This window comes from Ctenopharyngodon idella, chromosome 17, assembly GCF_019924925.1.
Source record: "Ctenopharyngodon idella isolate HZGC_01 chromosome 17, HZGC01, whole genome shotgun sequence".
Classification (NCBI taxonomy): Eukaryota; Metazoa; Chordata; class Actinopteri; order Cypriniformes; family Xenocyprididae; genus Ctenopharyngodon; species Ctenopharyngodon idella.
The window spans coordinates 30,275,111-30,302,696 of NC_067236.1; the positions used below are offsets into that span (position 1 = coordinate 30,275,111).

At 37.8% G+C, this 27,586-nt stretch overlaps 1 protein-coding gene across 6 annotated transcripts in view; it reads right to left on the reverse strand.

The window, feature by feature from the left end:
* ralgapa2 (Ral GTPase activating protein catalytic subunit alpha 2) overlaps nt 1-27,586 on the reverse strand; it is a 174,705-nt gene that overhangs the window by 35,421 nt on the left and 111,698 nt on the right. For all 6 annotated transcript variants that reach the window (XM_051869184.1, XM_051869180.1, XM_051869182.1 and 3 more), the window contains 6 exons: nt 23,928-24,732; nt 21,917-21,988; nt 19,526-19,649; nt 19,268-19,423; nt 8,725-8,883; nt 7,902-8,029 (listed from right to left, as the gene is read on the reverse strand). In XM_051869184.1, the coding sequence (XP_051725144.1) occupies nt 7,902-8,029; nt 8,725-8,883; nt 19,268-19,423; nt 19,526-19,649; nt 21,917-21,988; nt 23,928-24,732 (1,444 nt within the window). The remainder of the gene's footprint in view (nt 1-7,901; nt 8,030-8,724; nt 8,884-19,267; nt 19,424-19,525; nt 19,650-21,916; nt 21,989-23,927; nt 24,733-27,586) is intronic.

Here is a 27,586-nt window from a genome sequence, read left to right on the forward strand (position 1 = left end):
TTGTTGAGAAAGGGGTCTACACTGACCTCAACACTTGATATAAACCTGAAGAATGGTGACAATCAACAAATGTAAAAAGATGAGCTCCACAAATAACTAATAATCTGTAATAGAAGAAAGTGCTGTAACACTGAAAAAAGACATTTCAACATTTGGCAGTCTCAAATAATAAGTCAAGAAATCATGCTTCAAAGTGGAAACGGAAAGCTGAGTGCATTGCATTGTGGCATAAAATGTTCCTTATATTTCATTTTAGATATACTACAGAAATAGCAGAGATAACATAGTCCATAGACTGTGTCTATGAATTTGTGCAGGCATGAAGGAGAAGAAAAGGAGAGAAAGAGATGGGTGGGTGAGTGAGTTGGTGTAACTCAGTGATCTGAACACACTGGACTTTGTCAGGACCTCCAGTAACAGCTGGCAAGTTGAGAGACCCAGGAAAGCAGACTGGGGAGGGGGGAAAAACATGGGGGTGGAGAAAGGAAAGTGAAAACGGGATTAGAGACCCTGAACTGCTCTCCGCTGAGACATAGTCACCCAGTTCTCCTCTCAAAGATGCTTACATCAAAAGGGAATCTTCCCAGAAAGGCCAGAAACATTCTCTTGCGCAAGGATGCAAAATGTAATATGCATGCTAATAAGCAACTAGTTCATAGAATTGGACCGTAAACTAAAGTATTACCGGACAAAGGAACAAATCCACAATGCTAGGTTTCATTTATTTTGAACAGACAGTACTACAAATCACACTTTGTTCCACCTAGCGGCATTTAGTCCCCTAGTTGGTAGAGTACAGCCTCCTTTAGTGTGTTAAGCAGTAAACAGAATGCTCTCTTGCATAAGGCTGATAAAAAAACAAAAGGTATTTGGTCACAATCAGCTAATAAACTGAAAAGCATCTCATGTTATAAAAGTACAAAATAAATAGAATAATGAAAAATAAAACTTATGCATTAGGAGTGTTACAGTTTGCTCCATTTAAACTATATTTAAACATTCAAAGCTTAAGCCCAACCCTCCTATACTTAATTTTCTGTGTTCTGCTCCGTTTTCGTGAGCGCAGAAAGACGCATTTGACGCGTGCGCACTACCTAGTGGACTTTGTTTTCAAGCGGTCAAGTCATTCATGTATGCTCTGTTCTTCTTCTGCTCTTTTTCCTGTTGTGGTGGTTAGCAAACTGCATTGTATTAACATGCGCGCCCCCTTCTGGATTGGAGTGTGGATCGCCTGTGACTGACTGTATTCATCGTCTAACTGCATGAACCGAACCGTGACGTCCATACCGTATGGTTGGGGACGAACACATGTACAGTTATACCCCTACTTCCAATGGGTTGGCCACCATTCACGACTAACTAACTAACTATCTATCTATATATCTATTAAGAAGCAATAACTAATAAAAATGACAAAATGACAAAAACAATAAAATTACTGAAACTTTAATATAAAAATAAAAACTAAATATACAAAATATTGATAAAAACTATAATAGTATCTCAAATATACTAAAATAACACTGACTCAGAGACACAACATAAAGGTTTTTTTAATATGTTAATATTTTATATTTCTTTGATACTATTTACTTTTGGTCTACACTCTCATTTTCAACAGAACTTCTTCAGTGTTTTAATACAAACATTTGTAGAAACTGCTGCACCATTATTTGAATGCTGTTATCTACTACTATACTATGTTGGTCTATTATTGTGGTATCATTAATTTCAAATGTGCATGTCCCACAACATCATGTATTAATGTAATAACAGAGATGTTAGCAGGATGGTCTGTTCCAGTTTATCTAGTTGGTTCTTAGCCAGAATAATCTGCAAAGTGATGGCAGTCAGAAGTCAGACTCTACATCAAGAAAGGATGTAAACCATTTCATCACAGCTGACTCAACCCTGACAAGTGATTTCAAAATAAGGTGTGGATCTTGTGCTTCTACAAGAAGCTACTATGAACACTGTCAGATCTAATATAAAGGGATGACCACAATGACATCCAAATGATCACATTCATAATCCTCATCCTAAATTGCTGGTACTTGTATTATGGCTTCTATGAGACCACATCCCCAACTTACCCTCAAATATCCTCCAACCATCACGGGTGCTAAAAGCTGAATCTCGCATGACTGACGGTGGGTAGGAACAGATTATGGCTATTGATTGGTGCCTAGAGATGGATCTGAGCCAGGAGGAGAGAGGGAGTAAGCAGGCTAACTCCATCGATTCTTGTTCAGCAGGGGAGGCAGCAAAGAGACTGAAGGTCAGTGAATCTCTGCCTCACCTCTTAAAGGCCACTGGACTGCCATCGCAAACCCATATGGATTAAAGCACCTCGGCTTCATGCAGAGAATAAGAGAGAGAAAGTGAAGAGACAGTGTATGACACACTGACCTTAGGCCAAGAAAGGGCTCAGTTGTGAAAGTGTTAGACCAGCTGCCCATTTTTCAACTCTAAATAACTCAATAATGATACGGGATGCCATTCCCATGGACAGCTGATAGACAGTGGAGAGTGGAGAGATTTCAGCAGTCTTAGTCCTGTATTGCAAAAGGACATTGTGGTTGCATATCAAGGAAGCGAAACAAGGATAATGCACAAACCATCACCATACAGCATCTGAAGACAAATGCGGTGCGGTAAATATTTAGCCGTTCTGTAAATAGAGCTGTTTTAATCTCTTTTCCATCGTACAGCAAATAAAACTGGACGACCAATAGGATTTGTGCTTCTGGTCACATGTCCAGAGCCACTGCTGTTACATAAAACCATGACTTGCTCACAAACAGAGTATTTTGCTAAGCGACAACAGAGGAAGAATCCAGAACAGCTCTTTTGTCTTTGTACTTTGGTGTTATTTGATAAACACCATAGCTAATACAAAAATCGGAACAGCTGTTTGAAAACATGTAAATAATGTTGGACTTACTTTCTTCTCCATGACAAGTGAGTGTCAGAAATGAAAAATGAAGTAATGCTTGGATTCCCTGAGTAACCAGGGCATTTCTGTTTTTCTAAAAGTGCCATCTACTGTCAAAGAGTGAATCTGCATTCAGCCTGTCTGCCATTTTTATGCATTGGTCTGTTAAAATCAGACCGAATTTTCACGCCAACATTTGTGTTAATGTGCACAGGCCTTGACTCAATATGCACCAATGCGTTTGCAGAGGTAGCACCAAAAAGTCACGTACAATATGTTTTTTGGGTCATCCTGCCCACCAACTGCCAACAAGAAATGCCAAACTGTTTGTTATTCCCAAATGCAGAGAAAAGAGTTGAGAGGGCGATTAACTTATCAGGGAGTTGAACTGATGGGGCTGTTAAGGTTCACCAACTAACAAAAATGGTCATAAGCTACAGCAACATCAAGCTTCATGACAATTTTTGATAAATAGAATTTCAGTTTGTATTTCATCAAACCCTAGTATATGCAGAACACCTGCAAGTCAAATTTTTGCATCTTTTTTGTCAAAGCTAGAAGTTTGTCACTACTCACTGCTTATGTAGAACTGAACTGAGCTTAATAATGACACTGTTGTCTTCTGTTGAATCAAATCAATCAAATTCATTTCATAATTGACAAATGTTGCAACATGCGCTTTCTTATTGATGAACTGAAATGATTCAAAATTGAACTGACTCAAGCTGAATAATGACACTATTGTCTTCGGTAGAGCGGCTTATAACTGAATCGAACTTTTCATAATTGAGGAATTTTACAGTTATTGAACTGAACTGAATCAACACTGAAATGACTTGAGCTGAATAATGACACTATTGTCTTTTAGAGCTGTTTTACAGCATAATTTGAATTTGCCTCATATTTGATGATGTTTGCATCATTGATTCTGTTATTTTCCTGTTTATTACTGTGAGGCTGCTTTGAAACAATCTGTATTGTATAAAGCATTATATAAATAAAGGTGATTTGACTTTACCTAATATATGGATGAGCTTAAGCAGGACAATTTAAAAAATGTATCCTTCTGTGATGTCAAAAAGAAAGAAGGTCATACTGCATTAGAACAACACCAGAGTGGGTAAATAGTGATTCAATTTTCATTTTTGGGTGAACAATACCTTTAAAAAAGCCCATTATGTTCCTAAGCAATACAAAGAATGTCAACAAGAATGAGAACATGAAGGAACAAAAGCCTCTTGTATCAGCTGAAGATGAATTTTCTTCATTTATTGATCTTGTAATATATCCTAAGTTTCCCTGCACAGGGCTTCAGCATGGCCCACTTCAAACTCGCAGCAGCTGATGAATCAATAATCACGACGCATTATGCGCTACGTGAAAGGTGTCAGCAGGAGTGAGGACTCTCCATTCAAGCTAAGCCCTTTGGAAAAGCATAATCCCAGAGTCGGGCGGGACAGAGATCCATAGATTAGCTCCGAACACTCACCTGCATACACAAACACGGACAATAGAGCGCAGGGGTGTGGGACAGCGCAGGGCACAGGGGTGGATTGCAGTGCCCCATGCCAAGCGCTGGTGGTCATTTCACCAAAACCCATCCAATTAGAGCTGAGTGATGGTGTAGCCCGCTGGAGGCCCCTCCATCTCTGTGGCATGGCCAGAGTGAGACACCTGCTTTTATCAGCCTGCGCAGGGAGTATGAGTACTCTCTTTGAAGAAATATTCAACTAATTACGTTGGAGCACCAAGCACAACAAGCAGGAAGATTGCAGGGACCCCGACCCATTGTGAAGCAGAAAACTCCAGAGAAGATTTCATCTCCGCACAAAAACAGACATCTTTCAGACCGAGAGGCAAGGTCATTGTTCTGACCGGGAGCAACAGACTGTAAGAGAGAGAAGGGGGAGGACGGAACCGAGACCATGTTCACACTACTGTTGAATGTGGATCAAATCAGATTGTTATTTTCCCCTCTCACATTTGATGCAGATCTGTTTCTGAATGACAGTGTAAACGGTAAATCTAACACTCAATCTGACCATTTTGATCTGGGCCGCTTTCATACATAGAAATGAATCATATATGTATCAAATTTTTTATAATGTGACTTCAGTGTGAATCCTGAAGTTCTCAAAAACAATAGCGTCAGTAAAAGCATTAATGTTGAGGTCCCACTATTCGTTTTAATTGGTTAAGCTTCATGAAATGGAAGTAGCGACATATCTTTTTTTCATATTGTAATACACATGCATTGCTCAAGAAAAAATGTAAGGCAAGACTTGGTTCTATCCATTGGTTATTGATATTAGATTTTGAGATGTGTGAGGCAGATCTGAATGTGAACTTGCAGTCAATTTTAAGAAAGGGGCAGGGTTTAAGCAAACAAAATTATTAGAGAGGTCTCAGTGCTGTTATTGTTAACTAAAATTAAAATTATTAAAAAATATGTATTTTTGTCAGTTTCAAAAATCTGAAATAAAATAAAATTAGTTGAAACCTAGAAAAATTTGAAATGTTGCCTTGGAATCTAACTGAAAGAAAAGTTGAAGTACTAAAATTACGAACTGAAATAAAACTAAAACAAAAAATAAATTAAAGCTATTTAGAAATATACATATAAAAAACTGAATAAAAATGACAAAAGCACAACATTTCAATAATGTTAAGATCAATGTATATAGAAAATTGTTAACCTGAAGATTTTGCCCACGCCTCTTCACCTTCATAATTAATCACTGTTGTTTTATGTATGTGGGTCAGTGTAGGAGCACCGATGTCCAATGTCTGACATGGGACACAACCTCATACCAGCAACAACAACAAAAAAATATTACTTGATCAGAAAACTGGAATTGGGCTTGTGTTGTGAACTTGGACAAAGAGATGAGATGAGCAATGTAAAGAAAAACAGAGACAGAAAGACACACACAGACACAAGTGAGAGAGAGAATGCACTTATGTGTGAATGTAAGAGGTGACTGTTGAGCAGATGTTCTTGTGACGGACAGATAAGAGACAGTGGTGAAGAAGCAGCACCCAAAAGCAGATCAATTATTCATAGAGACAGATCAAGTCATTGCAGGAAGCTGTGAAAGCAGAATATCCTTAATGGCCTTTCACACCCTATTCACAAGAGACAATTAACAGTCACACACACACCCACACACAATAATGATCATACTGACGCAATATCATTCCAGAAAGGAAAGAGCAGAATTAAAAATCACGCATGATACAGCGATATCTATTTGCAGTATGATCTATTCTCAGTAGCGCTACAGGTGTTATACAAACTTATCACACAGTGCTATGGGAATACCTGATTGGTCAAAAATCGATGAAGCCAGGCAACTGATATCCTACATGCACTACCATCCTGTCTCTATAATAAATAAATGCTACTCTTTTGAACTTTCTACTCAAAGAGTCCTGAAAAAAACAACAAAAAACAAACAAACAAACAAAAAACATGTATCATGGTTTCCACAAAAATATCAAGCAGAACTACTGTTTTCAATACTGATAATAATCAGAAAATATTTCTTGAGCAGCAAATCAGCATATTAGAATGATTTCTGAAGGATCACGTGACACAGAAGACCCCAAACTTTTGAATGGTAGTGTAGCTGTCCTAGTTGCATAACTCTCTTTCTTCTCACATATCAAAATTATATCCCCTCAAATCAATATTTTGTGACCATATTTTATTTTTTGGTAAGAAGTCTTGTAATAAATGGGATAATTTGCAGTCAGCTGATTATTATCACAAAGTAATGACCTCTGTTTATGTCAGCGTTCCTTTAAGGTTCATTTTATGATAATTGCCAACTGACTTTATATTTTCCCATGTTCCATGAGTGTTGATTTATTATTTACAACTACACAACTTGATGGATTACATTACTTCACTTCTTGCCAAACACTTTCGAACTGGTAATGGCTGCTTACACTGTTTTTATAAGCAAGATGCTCAATCGGTGGGAGTAGAGAAGAAGTTCTACATGCAGATAAAAAGTTATGAAACATAAAAAATATACATTTAACAATAGTATAAGCACAACAGTTAATGCAAACTTGATGTGTAAGTCTTCCACATTTCAGCCTCAAGTTGGTCATTGATTTGTAATAATTAGATAGGTCTGTTTCAATCTGCTCCCTAGCTCTGTAGTAAATATGCACTACCCAGGCATTTCTAGGGCCATCTCATTGTCAAAATCATTCAAGTGCAATGAAACATTTGCTCCCTAAAAATTCCCAGAGTACACCATAAACACCAGCAAGCATCGGCTACACACAATATTTACTTACCGGAAAATGGCGAAAGGTCTCATTTGTGTATCGGCCATCTTGGGTTTCTTATTTTCAAGGATTTCAAATGGATCCCGGACGAGCCCCCAGTTTTAATGAGAGTGATTGGAGGATGAGTTTTTAAGTCCAAAAAAGTATATCCATTGATCATAAAGCGTACTCTACGCAGCTCTGGGGGGTTAATAAAGGCTGTCATGTCATTGTGTACTATGTTTAACGCTTTTTGGACATACGTTGAATGCGTGTGGCTGTCGCTCCAGAAGCTCGTTATTTTACTTTAAAAAGTTTTAAATAAACTTTTTGGACTTCAAAAACTCCAATCACTCCCATTATACAGCTTAAACGAGCCAGGATATTTTTAATATAACTCTGATTGTGTTTGTCTGAAAGAAGAAAGTCATATACTCCTAGGATGGCTTGAGGGTGAGTAAATCATGGGGTCATTTTCATTTTTGGGTTAACTAACCCTTTAATGTGTAACCTCATAATGGCGTTGCAGTGTCCCGATATTTAGTGGAAGTCATGTTCACGATATAATGATTAGGAACTATAGGGAATGAGACACACTCAGAGTGTGTTTTCCATACAGGTACTAAGTTAGCACCAAAATCACTGACAGTTCACTGCATCACAAACCATAAAGGTGAAAGGATACAAACTCTGGTAGAGTGGCAGCCGAGACTTCACGGCCCTGCTTGCATTGATGCACGTGGCCCGCACCAGACTCGGCAACAGCGTTCCAGTCACTATCGCCCCGTCGAACAGAGGCCCAAAGAAAGGAACCTGGTCAAGAGAGAGTAAAAAATGAAGAAACACTATGTTTTAAACATTAAATCAATTTACATGGTCTGAGCACGATGTTGCATGCAAAGGGTACGCCACAAAGAGACAGGAAAAAATCTATGCATTGGACAGCTGAATCTAGTCGATGGATAAGGCAGTACTTCCATTTACCAAGGCTTGCATTTATCGAGTGGAAGACATGAGAGATATTTGAGTGGAACAGCAGATAACAGTGACACAGCTGAGGGAATTTCACTAATTGCAGCCGGTGACATGGTGCAGGAACCATACATCTGACAGCATCCAGGCCACTCAACACACAGCAGTCAAGACTCACAGAGGTGACGTGTTTACGAGAAATTACAAATGATGTACGCTTGGTTTCTCTGGGGATCTAGTGGCAGACGCGGGAGGAGGAAGATGAAAGGCAGCTTGACCGCGATGAGAGTGGCATGCCGACAGTGCAGTAATGGACTCTGAGCATTAGTGCTTTCAGAGAACAGACAGGAAGAGATACCATCCAGCCACAATCCACATATCCTGACAATCAACGAAACATCGCACATCCTGACGAAGATCTTAAGACGCCTCTGGAGAGGCATTTCACGTAATATATGAAAATCTGGTAAGTTATGGTGGACGGTTGTGGTTTATAATGTAACGTAATGTCATTATTTTCACGATGGGGGACGTACCTGGGTTTTTTTCATGATCTGAACAAAGAACATGTGGTTTTTCATCGGGTAGATGATGATGAGGACATCTCCGAAGTCGGTGGGAATGATTCCTCGTCTGTAATCCCGCGTGTGCTCCGACCACACAATGTGCACTTCATCGTTTCCCAAGTGACGAAGCTATGACCAACCAGAGGCAAAATGCATCAATAAATCTGACACAAAAATTGTAAACATTAGTCATATAACTCACAAGGGCTTCACGTCGGAGAAAAACAAACACAGATAATCATTTGTACAGCGCAAACATCTTGAATAAATACAGAAAAACAAATTCTTAGAAAAACAAAGTATGACTCAACCTCACAAACATGCATGTTTTCTTAGTAATCAACAATAATTCCAGAAAGAAAAAGACTACATTTATTTTAGTACATAACAACTCCTGAAATTATTTTGGGAATTTTCAATCTGAAGTCAAATGAGCTGGAGAAATTGGGTTCATTATGTTTCAATCATTTAAACAAATTGACTTTAGCCAGAAAATTGGACAGATTTTCATTTTACATAAAAATATACATACATTTGAAGGAAATGCATTTTTCAGAAGCTCATTTTTGGCAAGGAACATGAAATACATGGGTGCTGAGAGTCTGGTTAATATGTAGTTCTAATGTTGAAGCACCAGTAACCTATTGCAATAAATGTTTAATGCTGTAAATATGTGGAAATATGTACATCATAGCAATGGGTTCAGAGATGTGGTACTATCAGCTGTCAAACCTGTAAAGTCTTTTAAGTTCAGGAAGGAGAAGTTAAAAATATAACCAGTATAAATTGTTTCTAGTACTTGACAGGTATGGGTCAATGCTGATACAGATGTCTAGAGAGCTGGTAACCTACTGTTAAATCTAAATTAATTCAATAGCTATTCAAACTTCACTAAATAGATTTTGGAACAGACAGGCGGAATGACAACTTCTGTTAATCGCCAAGTGGGCATGGGTATCGAGCAGTGGAAATAATCTTCAAATAATCTCAACATTTCCAAATATCATCTGGCCAAAATATTGTTTCTTCCTAATTGGTTCTATAATTGGTTCCTAGATGCTGTTTTGGTAGTAAATTGGTTTTGAAACAACTCCAAATGTCTAAATTGAACTGTAGTTTTAAATTGACTGTAAATCTACAGTTCAGGTTTTGACAAAAAACAACAATAGTGCTGTCAATCGATTAAAACAAATTAACTAATTAATCGTGATTAAAGACAGTTTTTAATATTGTTATATTGTAATTTTTCACAGTTTCTCAACTTAAAAAACAACAACTTAAAGACAGTATATTTTAAATATTTGTTTAATGGCATCTTTTTATGAATGAAGGTCAGTATCACTGATACTAATACTGGTACTGATGATTTTTGTCTGTTACGTTTTGTTCTCTGATTAACATTAATGACAGACATCACAGCAGCTGGTTTATTAGGCTGCTGTCACTTTAAGAGCTGCTGCCGAACATGACACGGATCTGAGGCTTATCTCATTTTCTCACAACTCTTTAAGTTAATTTAAGACATTATTTAACTCATTTAAGACTGCTCTTATGAGGATACTTGACAAAATGGCCATTTTGGTATAATTCTGTGTTATTGTTTGTTCAAGCGTGAAAGAGAACTCGATACTGGTGCGTGTCTTTCTGTGCGAGCCGTGCTTGTCACACAGGCATGACATTCACAGACTGCACGTTCTTGTTTGTCTTGTGGCACTTTAAAAGCATTTGCGTGAATAAGAGCATGATCATATAATGCAACGCTAGCCAAATTATGACAGAAAAATGGATGCTGCGTTAATTGTGTTAAATATTTTTAACGTGTTAAATTGAAACATTTTTAAAAATTATGTTAAAATTGCGTTAACACGCTAATTTTGACAACACTAAACAATATATATACAAATATAAATGACAAAAAGTATTGCACACATGACGTGATAAAAATGATTTTTCATACATGGCATCATTCACAGTCTCCAGCATTCACCGTCACTAAACAAAACAGAAGCAGCGCAGAAAGACCATAAAGACTTCATTCCAAATAATTAACAACAATTAAGTGGACTATTACCAAAATGGTGAGAAATTAAAGTGACCTCTGTAATCAAAAAAGAGGAGTCTTGGAAGCATTTCGCTGCAACAGTGCGGCCTTAAGCGAGCTCCTGTCAATGGGTCGTTAAACATCTGCCGATGCACCCATGCCTAATGAGCCATTACCAAAACATGTCCTCTTCACCAAAAATGCAATTACCACATTTCCCCATAAGCCCTTAATTATGCTAATGGGCTAAAATTAAACAAATCCACAACAAGCTGATTGGGTCGGCGCATACCGATCCATTTGGAGAGTCAGCAGAAGAATTGGCGGCATGTAAACAGGTTGGGGGAAGAGAGGAAATGCACAACACATTGTACACATACACCAGATGCCATTCTCAATGAAAGGGGTTCAGATGTTAAAGACTGCAGACTTCTAAGAAATGCAAACTTTAGAATAGGGTGAAGTAGAGTGCTGGTGAACGAGCTGTGGGTGGTTGTCATGCTGTTGCTATGCATTGCTAAGATGTTCTATGCGGTTGCTAGGGTATCTGGGTGGTTGGTGGTTTGTTTCTGACCCAAGCCAAAAGAGTCCCTAAGACCCTTTGATATGCTGGTCTCTAGATATATCTCAGGTCATTCCACCAATGAAAGGCTTTGGGAACTTTTCACCCATTTTATCACTCACCAGACGAAAATCACAGTGATAGTACAGCTTTTCTTAAACCGCATGACTTGCAGTATCATTCCTGTCTGTGTTGGACAGGACTATTTGCAGTTTTTAAAGTTTAATCAGGGTATCTGCAGAGTTTTTTAAATTCAAAGACGTTTTACGACCTGCACAAATAAAATTAATACAGAAAAAACAACAACAAAACAAATAAACAAACAAACAAACATGCAATCTCAAAATAAACCATGAATCTAAGGGTGTGTTCACACTTGTACTTCGGCTTACTTGGTTCGTGTGGTCCGGACCAAAAAAGAAAGAAAAAAAGAAAAAACAGAAAAAAACATTTAGTCCTGGTCTGCTTAGTGTTCAGATTGGCATTTTTTATCACTGAACCAAAAGATACCGAACCTAAAGGGACAAGAACTTACAGAACATCCAAAACAATTCTGTGTGCTGGGCTAAATGTGCTCATTGTATGTGTAGCCTACATATGGTGGTATTTTGACCAGCTGAGGATTCGTGAAGAGCTTATAAAATGTGTAAAGGTGTCAAAACAGCGGCAGGAATCCCTCCGTCACACACACAAATGATCTGCTGCAAGGAGACGTGGTTCTGCCTGTACCGAACTGTGATGGGAAACATCACGACTATGAAAAACCAATATGCGTGAGCATTCTGTCCTTTTTAGGGTCTCATGTTCCTGTTTTTGGTTAGTTTACATGTCTTTGGTCCGTGTTGCGTTCATATATCATTCGAACCGCACCAGAGTTTATTTGGAAGCGGACCGATACCCATCTTTTCAGCGGTCTCGGTCCGCTTGTTTGGCGTGCACCATGGTTCAGATGGCAGCGATCACACGTTCAAATGAACCGCACTAACAGAGCAATCGCACCAGGGTTTGTTTTAATCGAACCAAACATGCCAAGTGTGAACACACCCTAAGATTCTTTTACTTGATTAAACAGGCAGGGGCATACATTCAAAACAGGTAAAACATTGTAAACAGGGTAACTGTAAGTTAAAAATAATGTTTCATTCAAAATATACTGAAATTAGTTTGTGTACCAATATATAAATACATACAAATTTTAAGCCGACTGATATTGGATATGATATACGATATACTGTTATATGTATAATACAGGACTATTAATTATAAACAAGACTGACTCTTATTTTGAAATGTCAATGCTTTACTACTTACAGCCGCTCAATTAAAATGATAAGTGAGATAAAATACACACTCCATATTACAACCATATTAGCATATTAGAAAAAAAAAGTAGACATTGTCATAACTTATCAAAATTAGATCATAAGCAATCGCTTGGCATAAATGCACAGTATTTATTGATTGTGAACTGCTCTGAAACCATGAGCCTGTAGAAGTGCAACAATGCCGTGTTTTAACTATGAAAGCACAGCGCTCACATTTAAGTTATCAACTTTTAAAGTTTAATAATCACATTAGGCTGTATAGTGATTCCTGTTTTTCATCTCCAAATTTAAGACCTCATAAATCATAACTAAGACTTTAGTTATACCATTTAATATATTTAAGTGGTTTTTTGACTTAAATTTGATCAAACTGAATTTAAGACTTAAGGGTATGCTTTAATTGTTTAATGCCAAGGATTGTTCAAACTTCAATACCTTAAGTATGAACAATAGAAATAGTGGCATTTGCATTAGCAAATATGAAATTATGAGGATATTAGTGGCCATACGTTGCATAGAGGATAAGCTTTACACTGAAAAACAAATTGGTGTAAAAACAATTCACTCTGAAATTGCTAATAAATTTCACAAAAAATTACAAAGCATCAGCAACACATTGAATTAAAATGTGAAATTTTGTAGTTGAAAGACTGAAATAGTATTTTCTTGTACTCCAATAATCTTTATTTAATTTTTTTTTCAGTGTACATAGATTCTAAACACACAGACGCTGAGCAGAGCAAGAGATGCCCTGAAGCTTAAATGCTGCCTTGTAAAGAAGCAGCGTCCCTCCCTTTGAAACAAAAGAGAGAGTGTGTGTGTGTGTGTGAGGTGCCTCCTGACACCGGGCCTCGCATGGAAACACCCTCCCAGTAACTGCATTACTAGCCTGGCCAGCTGCTCTGCTCCGTTCTGCCCCCCAGCACTCAATTGGATTCAGGAATTCTTCTCTTCCCCCCCCCTCTGTTTTCCTCGCTGTCGTCTCTTCACCCCTCCTTTCTCTCACTACCTCTGAAAGTTGCATTTGCAAATTAGAGGAGTTACTTCCTGTCTGCCTGTGGCTGATAAAACAGCCCTTTCACCCCTCCCCACACACGTGCCGCCCAACAGTCGCCCTCTCTCGCTGCCAGAGAGGGAGCGCGGCAATTACGGGGTCTGATGTCCAAAATGAATCGAGCATGGCTCGCGGCACACGCACTCCCTCACTTCGCCTAACGGAGGAAGCGGAGTGTGGCTGAGACGGGCTAATATGAGCTCTGACGGTGAGAGGCTTCAATGTCCGGGAGCCTGATGAATTTTTCTCTCTGCAGGCCTGCGCATGATCGGATTGAGCGCTCAAACTAAGCAGGTTCCCACCGGCTCATTTTGCCAGAGTTAACCTGCTAACGCATGTCGATCGCTATCCCGCCGACACAGGCGGAATTCGATAGCAGGTCCCTGCTGGTATCCGGCAGGCCTTTGGCCCTTGCGGCGTGAGTTAATGTGCTGATCGGGGCCCCGGTCACAGCGCGCACAGGAGTCCAGAGACTGAGAGCTGTTACTAAACCTGCACATGCTCAGCTCCCTTGCTGACGACACGGTCTCGCAGCTTGCAGCAGTCCGACAGAGCCGTGCAACCAGCAGCACGGTCCAAAAGTCACGCTTCACATGAGTGTCACTCACCTGCTGTCAAGTCTGCACGACGAAGTGCAATCATTAAATCACCATTTTAAACTGAATGAAACGGTTTCAATAAGTGTTTTTTAGGGATATATATATATATATATATACAGTGCTCAGCGTAAATGAGTACACCCCCTTTGAAAAATAATATTTTAAACAATATCTCAATGAACACAAAAACAATTTCCAAAATGTTGACAAGACTAAGTTTAATATAACATCTGTTTAACTTATAACATGAAAGTAAGGTTAATAATATAACTTAAATTACACATTTTTCAGTTTTACTCAAATTAGGGTGATGCAAAAATGTGTACACCCCACAACAAAAACTACTACATACAAATATTTTGTATGGCCTCCATGATTTTTAATGACAGCACCAAGTCTTCTAGGCATGGAATGAAAAAGTTGGCGACATTTTGCAACATCTATCTTTTTTCATTCATTTTAGAGACTGGATGCTGGATGGAGAGTGATGCTCAACTTGTCTCTTCAGAATTCCCCATAGGTGTTCGATTGGGTTCAGATCAGGAGCCACTGAGTCACTTTCACCCTGTTCTTCTTCAGAAATCCAACAGTGGCCTTAGATGTGTGTGTAGGATCATTGTCATGCTGGAAAAGTGCACAATGACCAAGGGCACGGAATGATGGTAGCATCTTCTCTTTCAGTATAGAGCAGTACATCTGTGAATTCATGATGCCATCAATGAAATGCAGCTCCCCGACACCAGCAGCACTCATGCAGCCCCACATAAGGACACTGCCACCACCATGTTTCACTGTAGGCACCATGCATTTTTCTTTGTATTTCTCACCTTTGCGACGCCATACAGTTTTGAAGCCATCAGTTCCAAAAACATTTATCGTGGTCTCATCTCTACAGAGTATAGAGTCCCAGTAGTCTTCATCTTTGTCAGCATGGGCCCTGGCAAACTCTAGGCGGGCTTTTTTGTGCCTGGGCTTTAGAAAAGGCTTCTTTTGTGGACGGCACCCATGCATTCCATTCCTCTGCAGTGTACGCCGTATTGTGTCACGGGAAATAGTCACCCCAGTTTGGCTTTCTACTTCTTTAGACAACTGTGGTGAAATTGCATGCCGATTTTCTTCAACCCTTCTCATCAGAAGATGCTCCTGTCGAGGTGTTAACTTCCGTGGACGACCTGGACGTCTCTGTGAGATGGTTGCAGTTCCATCTTTTTTAAAAAATTTTTGTACCACTTTTGCTACAGTATTCTGACTGATGTGGTGCCATTGCTGACAGCATGAAATGGGAAGGGGTTTTAACACCCTTTTATAGTTAACTGCCTGCTGGACACCTGTGTAATGAATAATTAGACTCACCTGTGGTTGAATTCTTGTTAAATTAGACATTTGTAGTCTAAAATTTAGCTTTGCTCCAGAGACTTTCAGTGGGGTGTACTCATTTTTGCATCACTGAAAACTGAAAAACTAAAACTGAAAAATTTTGTTCTCTAAATTATATTATTAACCTTACTTTCATGTTATAAGTTAAACAGACGTTATATAAAATTTAGTCTTGTCAACATTTTGGAAATTGTTTTTGTGTTCATTGAGATATTGTTTAAAATGTTTCTTTTCAAAGGGGATGTACTCATTTACGCTGAGCACTGTATACATACATATATATATATATATATAAGTGCTGTATATATAAGTGCTGTCAAAATTAATGCGTTAACAGATGCGATTTTTAAAAAAAAAATTAATTAATGCACTTAATGCAGCATCCATTTTCTCTGTCATTCTTTGGCTGCGTTGCAGTATATGATCACGCTATCATTCATTAAAGTACTATAAAACCATGAAGATGAAAAAAGAAAAAGAAAAAAAAACCTCAAATCTGTACTGGCGTGCTGTCTGAGAAGCGGCTCTATGTGAACAAACACCTGAAATGAGTTCTTTGTCATGCTTGAACGGAGAAAAACGCACAATGTGTGTTAAAATGAATGTAAAGAGTTGTGAGAAAATAGGATGTGTGTCAGATCCGCGTCATGTGCGTCAAGTCTTAAAGTGACAGCAGCCTAATAAACCTGCTGCTGTCTTCTATTAATGTTAATCAAAGAACAAAAGACAAAGAGAAAATCACTCACTGCTCTTAACTGAACTTTTGTAGCTTTAATAAGGATTAATCTATATTCAATTTATAATTTATGCAGTGAAGACTGTGCAGTGTTTGATTATTCAATTTCTGTATATTTACCTGTTAGACCTATCTGAAAATCTTAAAGCACTGATTACAAGGTTACATGGGTCAAAAACAACGAAGACAATAACTTTTTTGTGCATTTTAGCAGGGCAGGTAAAAATCTAAACCGTCCCGACTGGGCCAGAAAGAAAAACCTTAGCGTTGAGCCCTGATATATTAAAGGCACAGCTAAATGTGACATTTATTACAATGAGTTTATGTGAAGATCGTTTTAAGTTAACTTAAATTAAAAGCTGTTATATTTTTGAAAGCATATTAAATGTTAAAATCAGAGCTCCGAAACGGTTCAAGGAACGAAAGCAAAAACCGGAAACGAATGTAATTTTAACAGGAACATAAAAAAAACGAAAACGAAATCAAGTTTAATCATTCTGAATAGAGACGCTTATTTGAAATTACAATTTAGTATAAAGTTCTATTCAAGCTCTGGTATAAAGTATAGGCAAAAAATAAATAAATAAATAAAAAGTAATAAAATTATGGTATTAAAGGTGCAATATGTAATAGTTTCTGTCCGCTAGAGGCCTATTCAAAACAAAGGCGTAGCTTGATGATGCCAAGTCTGAGCGCGGAATCTTGGGACATGTGGTCTTCACCTCAACGGACGGTGGAATAGAATTTGGGATAGGACTCGGGAAGAAATCATGTTCATGGATGCGATTATTAACGTTACTGTAGTATGAAGCAGAGCAGGACCGAGTGTCGTGGGAGCTGAACGAGGCCGCTGGAGCGATTGCGCAACACGCCTCACGAGCAGCGGAACTTTTATTATGCCACAGTCGCCGGTGCCGCTTCCGCTTTTCCGGTCATGAGTATGAGGTAACGCAGCCCTGTTTATCATATTAGATACGTTTGACCAGCAGAGTGTGTTGAAAATGTTATAACATTACTCTGTGCATTCACTCGGCGGCTGCTGTGAGACACTGTTACACTGCAGTAAGATTTTAGAATATCAGATTAAATGCTGGATGACTTGTGTTGATAAATGGCATGCAATTAATTTTAAAATTTATTGTATGATGGAGAAAATGCTGTATTACTGTTACTAAAAATAAAGCTGCATCTGATTATGCTATGTTAGCTACTTCACAAAATAGTTTTTTTTTTCTCTGAGGCATGGTAAAGCATGGTACTCACAATAAATCAAGAAAATTAGATAAGGCTAATTTTCAATAAGACTCAATGTGTTGAGCTTTATAACAATAATTAGTTTTCTGTCTATAAATATATCAAAACAGTTGTTCCCTTCTCTATTAAAACATTTAAATGTTAAAGCGTCTTTGGTGTTTCCATGGTTTCTACAAAATAAAACCAGAAACCGAGGGTAACGCAGGTATTGACAAGCGACGTCCCGGAGCCTTGGTTAAAATTGCAATTTCCTCACGATTTACAAAGAGTTGCAAACATTTGGGATATTGTAAGTACTCAAGTGAACAAAATATATAACACTGGCCTAGTGGTTTTTGGATATTTTACTGCAAAATTCTTACATATTGCACCTTTAACTGGTATTTTTTGTAATCAAACAGTTTTCGGAACTGTAATGTTACAGATGGAACGCATGAACAGAAAAATTAAAATAACGATTCTGTTCGGAGTGAACTGACCGTTTTTTTTTTTCTTTCTTTCCTGTTTTTAAGCCCTGGTTAAAATTGATAGCTTTCAATTATACTGTAATGTTGAATGGCTGTAATTAATGGCTAAAATTGAGGAAAAAATCCAAGAGGTATCAGTGATTCTGGCATTTATTCATAGTGCTTAGTAAACAGATGCCATTAAACAAATATTTAAAATATACTGTCTTTATGTTGTTTCTACATTATTTTCAAGATTCAATGTGAAAGCATTACAATATAAAAATATATTAAAAACTTTAATGTTAGGTGTGATTAATCACGATTAATTACAGAAAAATGTGCGATTCATTAGTTTTTTTTTTTTTCTTTATTCGAACAAGACAGCAGTGAGATTTGACATGTTAATGAAGAGGAAGAGTGAAAAAGGGGCACAACTAGAAGTTACTAACCAACCACGCTACGTGTCAGAAGTTATCAGCCCTGACCCACATACTTAACATAATAAATACATATACACATTTTTTTAATTTGCTGATTGACTTTTCTTTACAAATGTGTATTTTAGTGAGCGGGCTTTTAATTTAAAACAACGTCCAAAGCACACACACATACATAAAGAGATATCATTTGACTTATTTTACTCATCAAGCATTTTCAAATAAATACGACAAATGCTTTAATTCTAAAGCTTCATCATACATTTCTTTGTCCAGTTTGCAGACTTCCATGGCTTACTTGAGACAATTTTGGTGACTAGATATGATTACTAGATTACAAATGCACTCAGTTTTCACTCGATTTGATTGCTTCTCTCTCGCTGCTTGACAGTGGCAGAACAAACACCAAAAGGAAAGCTTGTTAATGATAGCCACAGTGACTAAGAGGGCATGGTTTAACGGAAGGTCATTTTATAACCAAAGAGCTTGCACTTTTTTCTTTCTCATTTCCTCTGTGAATGTGACTGGAATGCCTGCACTTTTGACCAAGCAGTGATGTCATTTATGATACTGATAAATGACAAATGTCTACCCGTTTATTGGTAAATCACTCATCTAAAACCATAATGGTTTCCTTTAAATGTGTATGGGTCTTGTCAAGCAGGAAATGAGCAACTACCTTTTTGGTGATGGAGTCATCGGAGTCAGAAGGCATGCGAGTCGACACATGGAAGATGACCTCCACGTTAGAGGTGGCATAGTATGGCGCTGTGCTACCTGTGCTGCCATTTCTCTGCAAACCACCCATAAAGCCACAGTGAGTGGCCAGATTCACCTGAAAGAGAGAGAGAGAAACTTCCTGATGCTCTGACATAGTCACAGGGCATGATCCCTGCTCACTACAGACTCAATAAGTGGAACGTATGTGTTATTTCACCTCCCATCCCAGCCCAGAGACAAAGTCCTCATAAGCCTGACTGCCCTCGGTGTTGGACAGAATGGAGAATTTGTCCTCTTGGCCTTCTCCAATATAGAACACGGCAATTTTGTGCGTTTCTCGACTGGAAACAAAAACACACAAGATGAACTGACATCATGCAAAAAGTTGTAACATCATGACATCTGAGTTGTCACCATATTTGATGTGCTCAGTGTATGTAATCAAATGATCCAGAAGAATGGGATGCACCTGAGCAAAGTGTCTGTTATGACACTTTGCACATTTAGTTGAAGTTTTAGTAATTGTGTTGTGTTTTTGTCATTTTTACATTAGTTTTTATTAAAAATTAGTGTTACCAAGTTTTTTTTTATGGCTTTAGTTTTAGTTAACTATAATTTCGGCTCAGATTGATGTAAAAAAAAAAATATATAATAATAATAATAATAAGTGACACTTTTTAGCATAAGGTTGCAACATAAAATAAACATAAAATGATATATAAATAATGATTTTTTTTTTTTAATAACAAGTTAACATTGTTGAATGGTAGAGCTTGAGGAATACAAGTCAACTCTAAAATCTGTGTAAAAATAGAGAAAATAGATTGAGAAATAAAAGGACAATGTATTTTTTATCCTGGCACACAGTAGAAAGAGTCTAACTGATCTTAATTCCTGGGTGTCACGATTTTATGAAATGTTCCCTTTTTGGTAAAAGAGTAGACGTTGTGTGGTATGAAGATTGAGTGCAAAATGTGGAATGTGGAAATATGATGCTTTAATATTTCATAATTGTTCATTTTAATAGTGCTCTCCCTAAAGAGCAGTTGTGTAACTTCATTAAAAAAATGTAGTCAAGTAATAGGATATCCGGTAACCTATATATGTCAAAACCTTTGTTATGTTCATTAAATTCATCCATATATTTGAAAGCAATAAGGTATGAGAGGCTGTGCTGTATCATGAATAAGTCACGGCTGAAGGGCGTTGTTAGGCACGATGCAAAGCGGAGTTTCACGATATTCACGATACAGCACTAGCCTCGAGTACCTTATTGCTTTTATAAGCAATAAGGTACTCGTTACCACACAATACAAATATTAAAGCCAAAAATATGTAACAATGCAACTTTCATAAAGTAAAATCCCTAGAAGCCTTCCTTTCGCCGGAAAAAAATAGTCCCTGACCGTGAACAGCAACAGAAGTTACATTATCATGCCATTAGATGGTGGCAAAGACTGTTTTTATGAGTGAGCCACTCAGTAGCGAAGACTTTTATACTGACAAGACTGAATTGCTGTGAACACGGAACAAGACGCAACTGACAAATGCTTTGACTAGCGCTGTCAGTCACAGGAAAACCCCTTAACTGTTAAAAGGACAAGATATCGCAGCGGACATTTAAACATATCTTTTATTATGAACATAGGACTGACCTGAACGAAAATGCTAAATCTGAATGCAGGTAATAAACTCGTTCAATCGATCTCTCTCTCACAATACTCTTCTACATAATACAGTAAGCTTCAATGAACAATATCAATTGAAAAACAGTTTAGGTTGCTAAGACTAGTTGCTAAGGGTTTTGTGTAGTGATACACAGAACCGTTGGGTGAAGCAGCCATAGCCGTGTTTTATCGTGAATAAATCACAGCTATTGACCAATCAGAATCAAGGACAGGAACTAACCGTTTTATATATATATATATATATATATATATATATATATAAAAAATATTATATCAATTGATATATTGATTATATCAATATATCAAAATATTTGTATATTGTAACTTCACAGCTATTGGCTAATAAATACAATACTGGTATGCGCTGTGTATGTGTGAGCAGTGTGTCCCTCTTTGAGCAGTGTTGCTAAGGAAGCCTCATGCCCTTGCAGTGTGATGTTTGGCATGCTCAGTCAGCGGTTGCCATGAGTGGGCCGGCTATGCCTGCAGAGGGAAACGGTGGCCCGATCCTGGGGGTATTCTTTAATAAGCCTCTGTAATTAGCCACTCTGAGTGCCTATTGATCGCTGTTGGCTGAGAAGTGTGGATCTGTGATCAGCCAGACGTGGGCAGGATTAGGCTGTGAGGAGCGGAGTATCTGAGAGTGTTCTTAAGACATGTCTCCTTAATAGTGCTTTTAAAGGATTTAGCCACTCTCTGTAGACTGGCATTAGGCTGCTTGATAGAGCTCTCCAAATGCATGCTGTTGTTTGCTGCTGATTTTTAGCATTAAGTGCAGAAGAGTCAGAAAGAAGTTACGATATGATTCAGTTTCCATGTCACTAATTTACTTGGTGTGTGATTATCTGTATGATACTTTAATGCATGAACATCAGAAGTTTTTGTCTTGTTTCCAGACATTCTGAGGCAGAAACCCTTACCACTGCCTTGAGTCCAAATTCTTGAGCTCTCTCAAGAGCTTGGAGTTCTTCTTTAGCAGATGAAAGCTCTTTCTACAAAGAGAAATGAAAATGGAACATCATAAAACTTTTCAAAAGATAAATGGCGAGACATTAAATGGCGAGACATTTTATTAAAATCTTTTCTACTATCCCATGGCAACCAAAGTCCAGGCCAACTAGAAGCACAGCATGCAGGCATGCATTTCCTATGTGCCTATGTTTTGTTGAATCTATCACGACATGCAGTGTGGAATGGTTTGGACAATTAAAGGGTTAGTTCACCCAAAAATTAAAATTATCCCATAATTTACTCACCTTCAAGCCATCCTATGTGTATATGACTTTCTTCTTTCAGCCAAACACAATTAGAGTTATATTAAAAAATATTCTGGCTCTTCCAAGCTTTATAATGGGAGTGAATAGTAACTGATTTTGAAGCCCAAAAAAAGCACATCCATCCATCATATAAGTAATCTATACTTCTCCAGGGGGTGAATAAAAGGCCTTCTGAAGCAAAGCGATGCGTTTTCGTAAAAAAATATCCATATTTATAACTATAAACTAGAATCACTGGCTGTCCTTGAGTCTAGTTGTTGCTAGCATGACGTATTGACGAACATGGAAGCGCAGAGGATAGAGCAAAACAAAACACCGGTCACAAATTAGAAGTCTAAAATGAGAATTTTTAAAGAGAAATGTCGGAGGAGCTTGAGTTTGTTGCCCAGCCCTATTTGTTTGAAACGCGTGAGGCTTCTACTCTCACCTAAGCTTACGCTACTCCTACATCCTATGTCATACGCCGAAACGTTACTGGAAGCTAGTGATTACAATTTATAAAGTTATAATTATGGATATTTTTCTTACAAAAATGCATCAGTTCAATTCAGACAGTCTTTATTACCCCCCTGGAGTCGTATGGATTACTTTCATGATGAATGGATGTGCTTTTTTGGGCTTCAAAATCTCTACTACTCCCATTATAAAGCTTGGAAGAGCCAGGCTATTTTTTTTTTATATAACTACGGTAGTTATTGGAGTTCACTTCCATTATAAAGCTGGAAAGAGCCAGGATATTTTTTAATATAACACAGATTGTGTTCTTCTGAAAGAAGTCATATACACCTAGGATGGCTTGAGGGTGAGTAAATTATGGGATAATTTTCATTTTTGGGTGAACTATCCCTTTAAGTCTTCGTAATAAAAGAAGATTAGAGGCACTGGTTCTAGTAATATTATCGGATGAGACAGGGCACAGCTAGTACATTTTGTGGAATCTGTGATTGTTGTAATTAATGTGGCAGTGTGAACTAGCCTTAAGAGATCTCTTTTAGTTCCAGAACAAACAGGATGCTCTGGAGAGGAAAGATAGACTGTAGTGTTCCAATTGTGTGACTAGTGCCTGTTCTGTCCGTGTTACTTAAATACACTACTGTTCAAAAGTTTGGGATCAGTAAGATTTTTTTGAATGCACATTAGATTCTGGTCGATCCATCGGTTAACATTTACAACATAGCGTGTATGCTGCGTAAATAATGGGCTGATTTTTGCAATGGTCTAAACAAAAAAAGCAAATTCATTCTCTGCCAGTAGGTAGTGCTTATGGAACAGCAGAAATACAGCAGCTACCCGGGTAACCTCTGTATAAGCTGCACTCATAAAGGCTACTTTAGGCATTATACGAATTGCAAAAGAAAAAAAGTGAACAAAACTGTTCTAAAGGCACTCGGTTCTCTTCGGACATACACAAAACTCAACGGATTTGCACAAATCACGTGAATGACCTATTTCAATGTCAGAATTGTGAAAGGCAATGAGTTTGCAGGTATGAAATAAACACCAAGAGTGCCGTACACATCCTGAAAAGTGAAGCCAAAGCATTTAGAAGTGGGTGAATAAATGACTGAATTTCCATCTTGTGATGTACTATTTATTTAAGAATCTTTACTGTGAAAGTTCATTATTTTCTAGCAACTTCCTTGAAATATTGTACCTGCGATCCCATGAGTTCATGCCGAGGTCATTGAGGAGAAGTCTGCATAGGTAAAATGGTGATTTTGGCTCCTGGTGTGTGGGCTCTCTCTGTCTCTCTGCTCTGACGCTGGGGTCTTCACTCTGTCGCCGCATCAGCTCCTCATCCTCTTGCTTTGCCTGTCTGTGGATGGCATCCATGATGAGCCCTTCCATCTCAGGGTTCATGCCCATGGGTGGAGATGGTGGTTGGGTGAGCCTCAACTGGGGCTCCGGAAGGCACTCAGGGCTGCTATGGCCGAGGTCTTCCAGTAGCTGGTCCAACACATCCACACCATCCTCCATTTCCAACTCAGAGGAGCAATTACTGGAGCGGACGGAGCTCTGCTTTTCAGAGCGACCAGTGTCATGAGACAACTGATCTCTGCTGCCACTGGAACTCAAGCCAGTTCCATCCAAAGTGCAGAAGAGAACGCCGCCGTCCCACGAGTACTTTCCCGAGATGTCCCTGACGATGACGCGGACCTCAGAGGAATGATCCCTCGGGTTGGCACTTACTGCGGCCGTGCTGGAATTATCAGAGGGGATCTGAAGGTATGAGACTAGTGTGCTGTCATTGAAGACAAAGAGCTGTAGATTGGGGCTTTTGAAGACTTCAGAGGAGAGTTCGGAAGACTCTACATAGGGGTTATCGTGGTTCTCACTGACTAGGCTGTTTAAGAGGGCTGGGCCGCCGCTGAGAGGATGGTGTCCCAAATGATTGACCAGGTGTGTCATTACCATCCGAGCAGTCAGAGGAATCAGCTCCATGCTTCTCCTTTTCTTTTCTGGGATATTAAACAACTTTAGTTTAGTAAATTAGAAAACATATGGTTTACAGGTATACTCAAAGGGTTAGTTCACCCAAAAATTAAAATTGTGTCATAAATTGATTTTATTTATTTAAAAAGGGACACTGAACATTAATATTCAAATAAATGTTACCCAAGTTAGTCAAAAGGCAAATTCTCATCAGCACCCATTTTGCCTGGTGTTATTAGGCAGAAAAGAAAAAAGAGGGAAAGAGAGAGAGAGAGAGAAAAAAAGGGTACAATACAGAAAATGGCCACATATAATACACTAAGATAATAAAAGTATAATATTAATAGAGTCTCTTCATGGATGTAAAAACAACATCACTGTTAGCATTGTTGATCATCAAGAAGCCAATTCCTTAAATTATATTTAAATGAATAATAGGATATATATGTCTCATGTCATTACAAACACATCAGACTTTTGTTCATCTTCGAAACACCAATGAAGATGTTTTAATAAAAACTAACAGATGTCTATCCCTTGATTAAAGGAATGTAACCAAAACTTTGATGCTTCAAAAAGTCCATAAAGGTACCGTAAACATAACATTCAGGTAAACATTCAAGTCTTCTGAAGAGACACGACCGCTTTATATATGAAGAACAGATTTAATTTAAGCTTTTATTCACATATAAACATTGATCAACGCAAATATATAAAGTACATTAAATTTGGTAAAAGGAAGCTCAAACACTACTTGCTTGACATGCGAGAACAAACTTTTCATTTGTTCTTGTGCATCAAGCCAGCACGTTTGAGCTTCTGTTAATCATATTTGATGTATTCATATAATCTATGTATGTGTTTGTTCATCACATAAAGAGAACATGTCTTTTCAGAAGACTTAGATTAAATGGCTTAATTCATATGGATTACTTTTATGATGTCTTTAGAAAATCCTTTAGAACAACCTTTAGAAATGTCAACATTTTTGGTACATGAACTTTCAATGGAAGGATCTTAATTTCTGTTTCCAATATGAGCAAAAGTCTTATCGGTTTGTAACGACAGAATTTTCATTTTTAGGTGAACTATCCCTTTAAATGAAAAAAAAAAAAAAAAAAAAAAGATATTCCCTCATCACTGTATCAATGTAGAAATATGCCCATCACCCTCTCACATGACTCTCTGGGATATGTGATTCTGACAGATCTATTGCGGTATTCTGTTGGTAAACTTCAGGCCAATTTGTCGGCCAATATTTGGCCATTTTGAGGTTTGCTGTAATTTGGCCATTTTAACCATTTATTAATTTATTCATCGCACAGACAGATTTTCTGTCGCACTGTACAGCCCTGATAATGTACAGTCATTACCACAAATTATTACAAATCTCTTTGCAATAACTGATTCTGATTTGAAAACACAATCAGACAAATAATTTTGTATAATGACGTTGTATAACTGACTTTTTAGGGTCCTGATCACACTGTCAGAATTTATTTTGCGATAATTATTGGCTGACTGTATTTTCTCTTACTTATCTTTCTCAAAAGCTAGCTGGTATACTGGCTTTTAGCTGTCATGACCAATGGAGGCAGTTTTCCCACGTTTGCACCATCTATATGGGTGTCCACACAGACACCTTTAAAATATCTATTCAGTCTCCTAAAACAGACTCAAAGGGCTGCACTAATGAGCATCACACCTTTCGTGATGAGTGAATAGGGCTCTGCAAGCACTATGAATTAAAGTCCTCTGAATGCTGAACACCTCTCAAAGTGAGAAATCTAGTGTTGTCATTAGTGGATATTAAGATTAAGATGAGAGAGACAGGAGGGGAAAAAAACGAACTGCTCACATTGTGACAGTGCTATCAATACCATCATCCCCATCAAAGTGGAAAAAGCTCTTTGCAAAGACGAGCAAGTTGCATTAGGGATGCACAGAGCTTTGAAGTGAACTAATCAATATGAGCTAGGTACTGGGATATTGCTTATGAGTTGCTCTTTGGCTGAGGTTGTTTGTTTGTTTTTTCCGTACGCAGAGATATAAAAGGCATGTCAATGGATAGAGATGTTTGCGTTGCAAAAGCCAGCAGTCTTTTTCTTCCTCTACTCCACAGATATAAATGTACTGTCATAAAAGGCATCCCTGTTGGAAGAGGAAAGAACAGACCCCCCTCCCCAACAGCCAACAGCCCAAAAACAGATGACATTTGATGACATGCCAAGGTAGAGAACACACAAGAAATATTGCCTAATGGATAAAGCAAGGTCGGAGGAGGAAAAAAATGATTTCTTTAATAATTGGCATAAATGGGCTTGCTTTGAGTGGATGAGGGAACTAATGCACACCTCTTTAAAATTCTATTTCATTTCACATTGTGCTACATTTGCTCTAATATGATTCACGAGAGCTCAGTATAAACTCAAAGGACAAATTAAAAACGTCCCTTTTTGTATTTTCTTTGCTTTTCAAGGGAAATGCAGCAGTTTCACAATTTATGATTAAAAAGTTGACATAAATTTGGTAAATTTGCCTTTACATTACAGACATTAAAGATTTGTGTTGATGTGTAGCCAAAACTGATAAATATGATGTAACAAAATAAAAAATTGAAATATGGCTAATATATAGATTTTTTGGGGGGACCATTAGAAATAAATTAAGTATAACAAATACTTGTGTATAAATAAATTTAAATGTTTTACAAATGAATTTAATTTGAAAAAAAAGGCAAAAAAATAATGATATTTTTTTCTTTTGATTTTAGGGCAAACTATGACCCAGCAGAGTTTTCATGAGATTTCCCTAGGCACACTAGATAGTGTAGATAGTGTTGTAGATAACAACATAAAACAAAATAGCAATAAAATTATT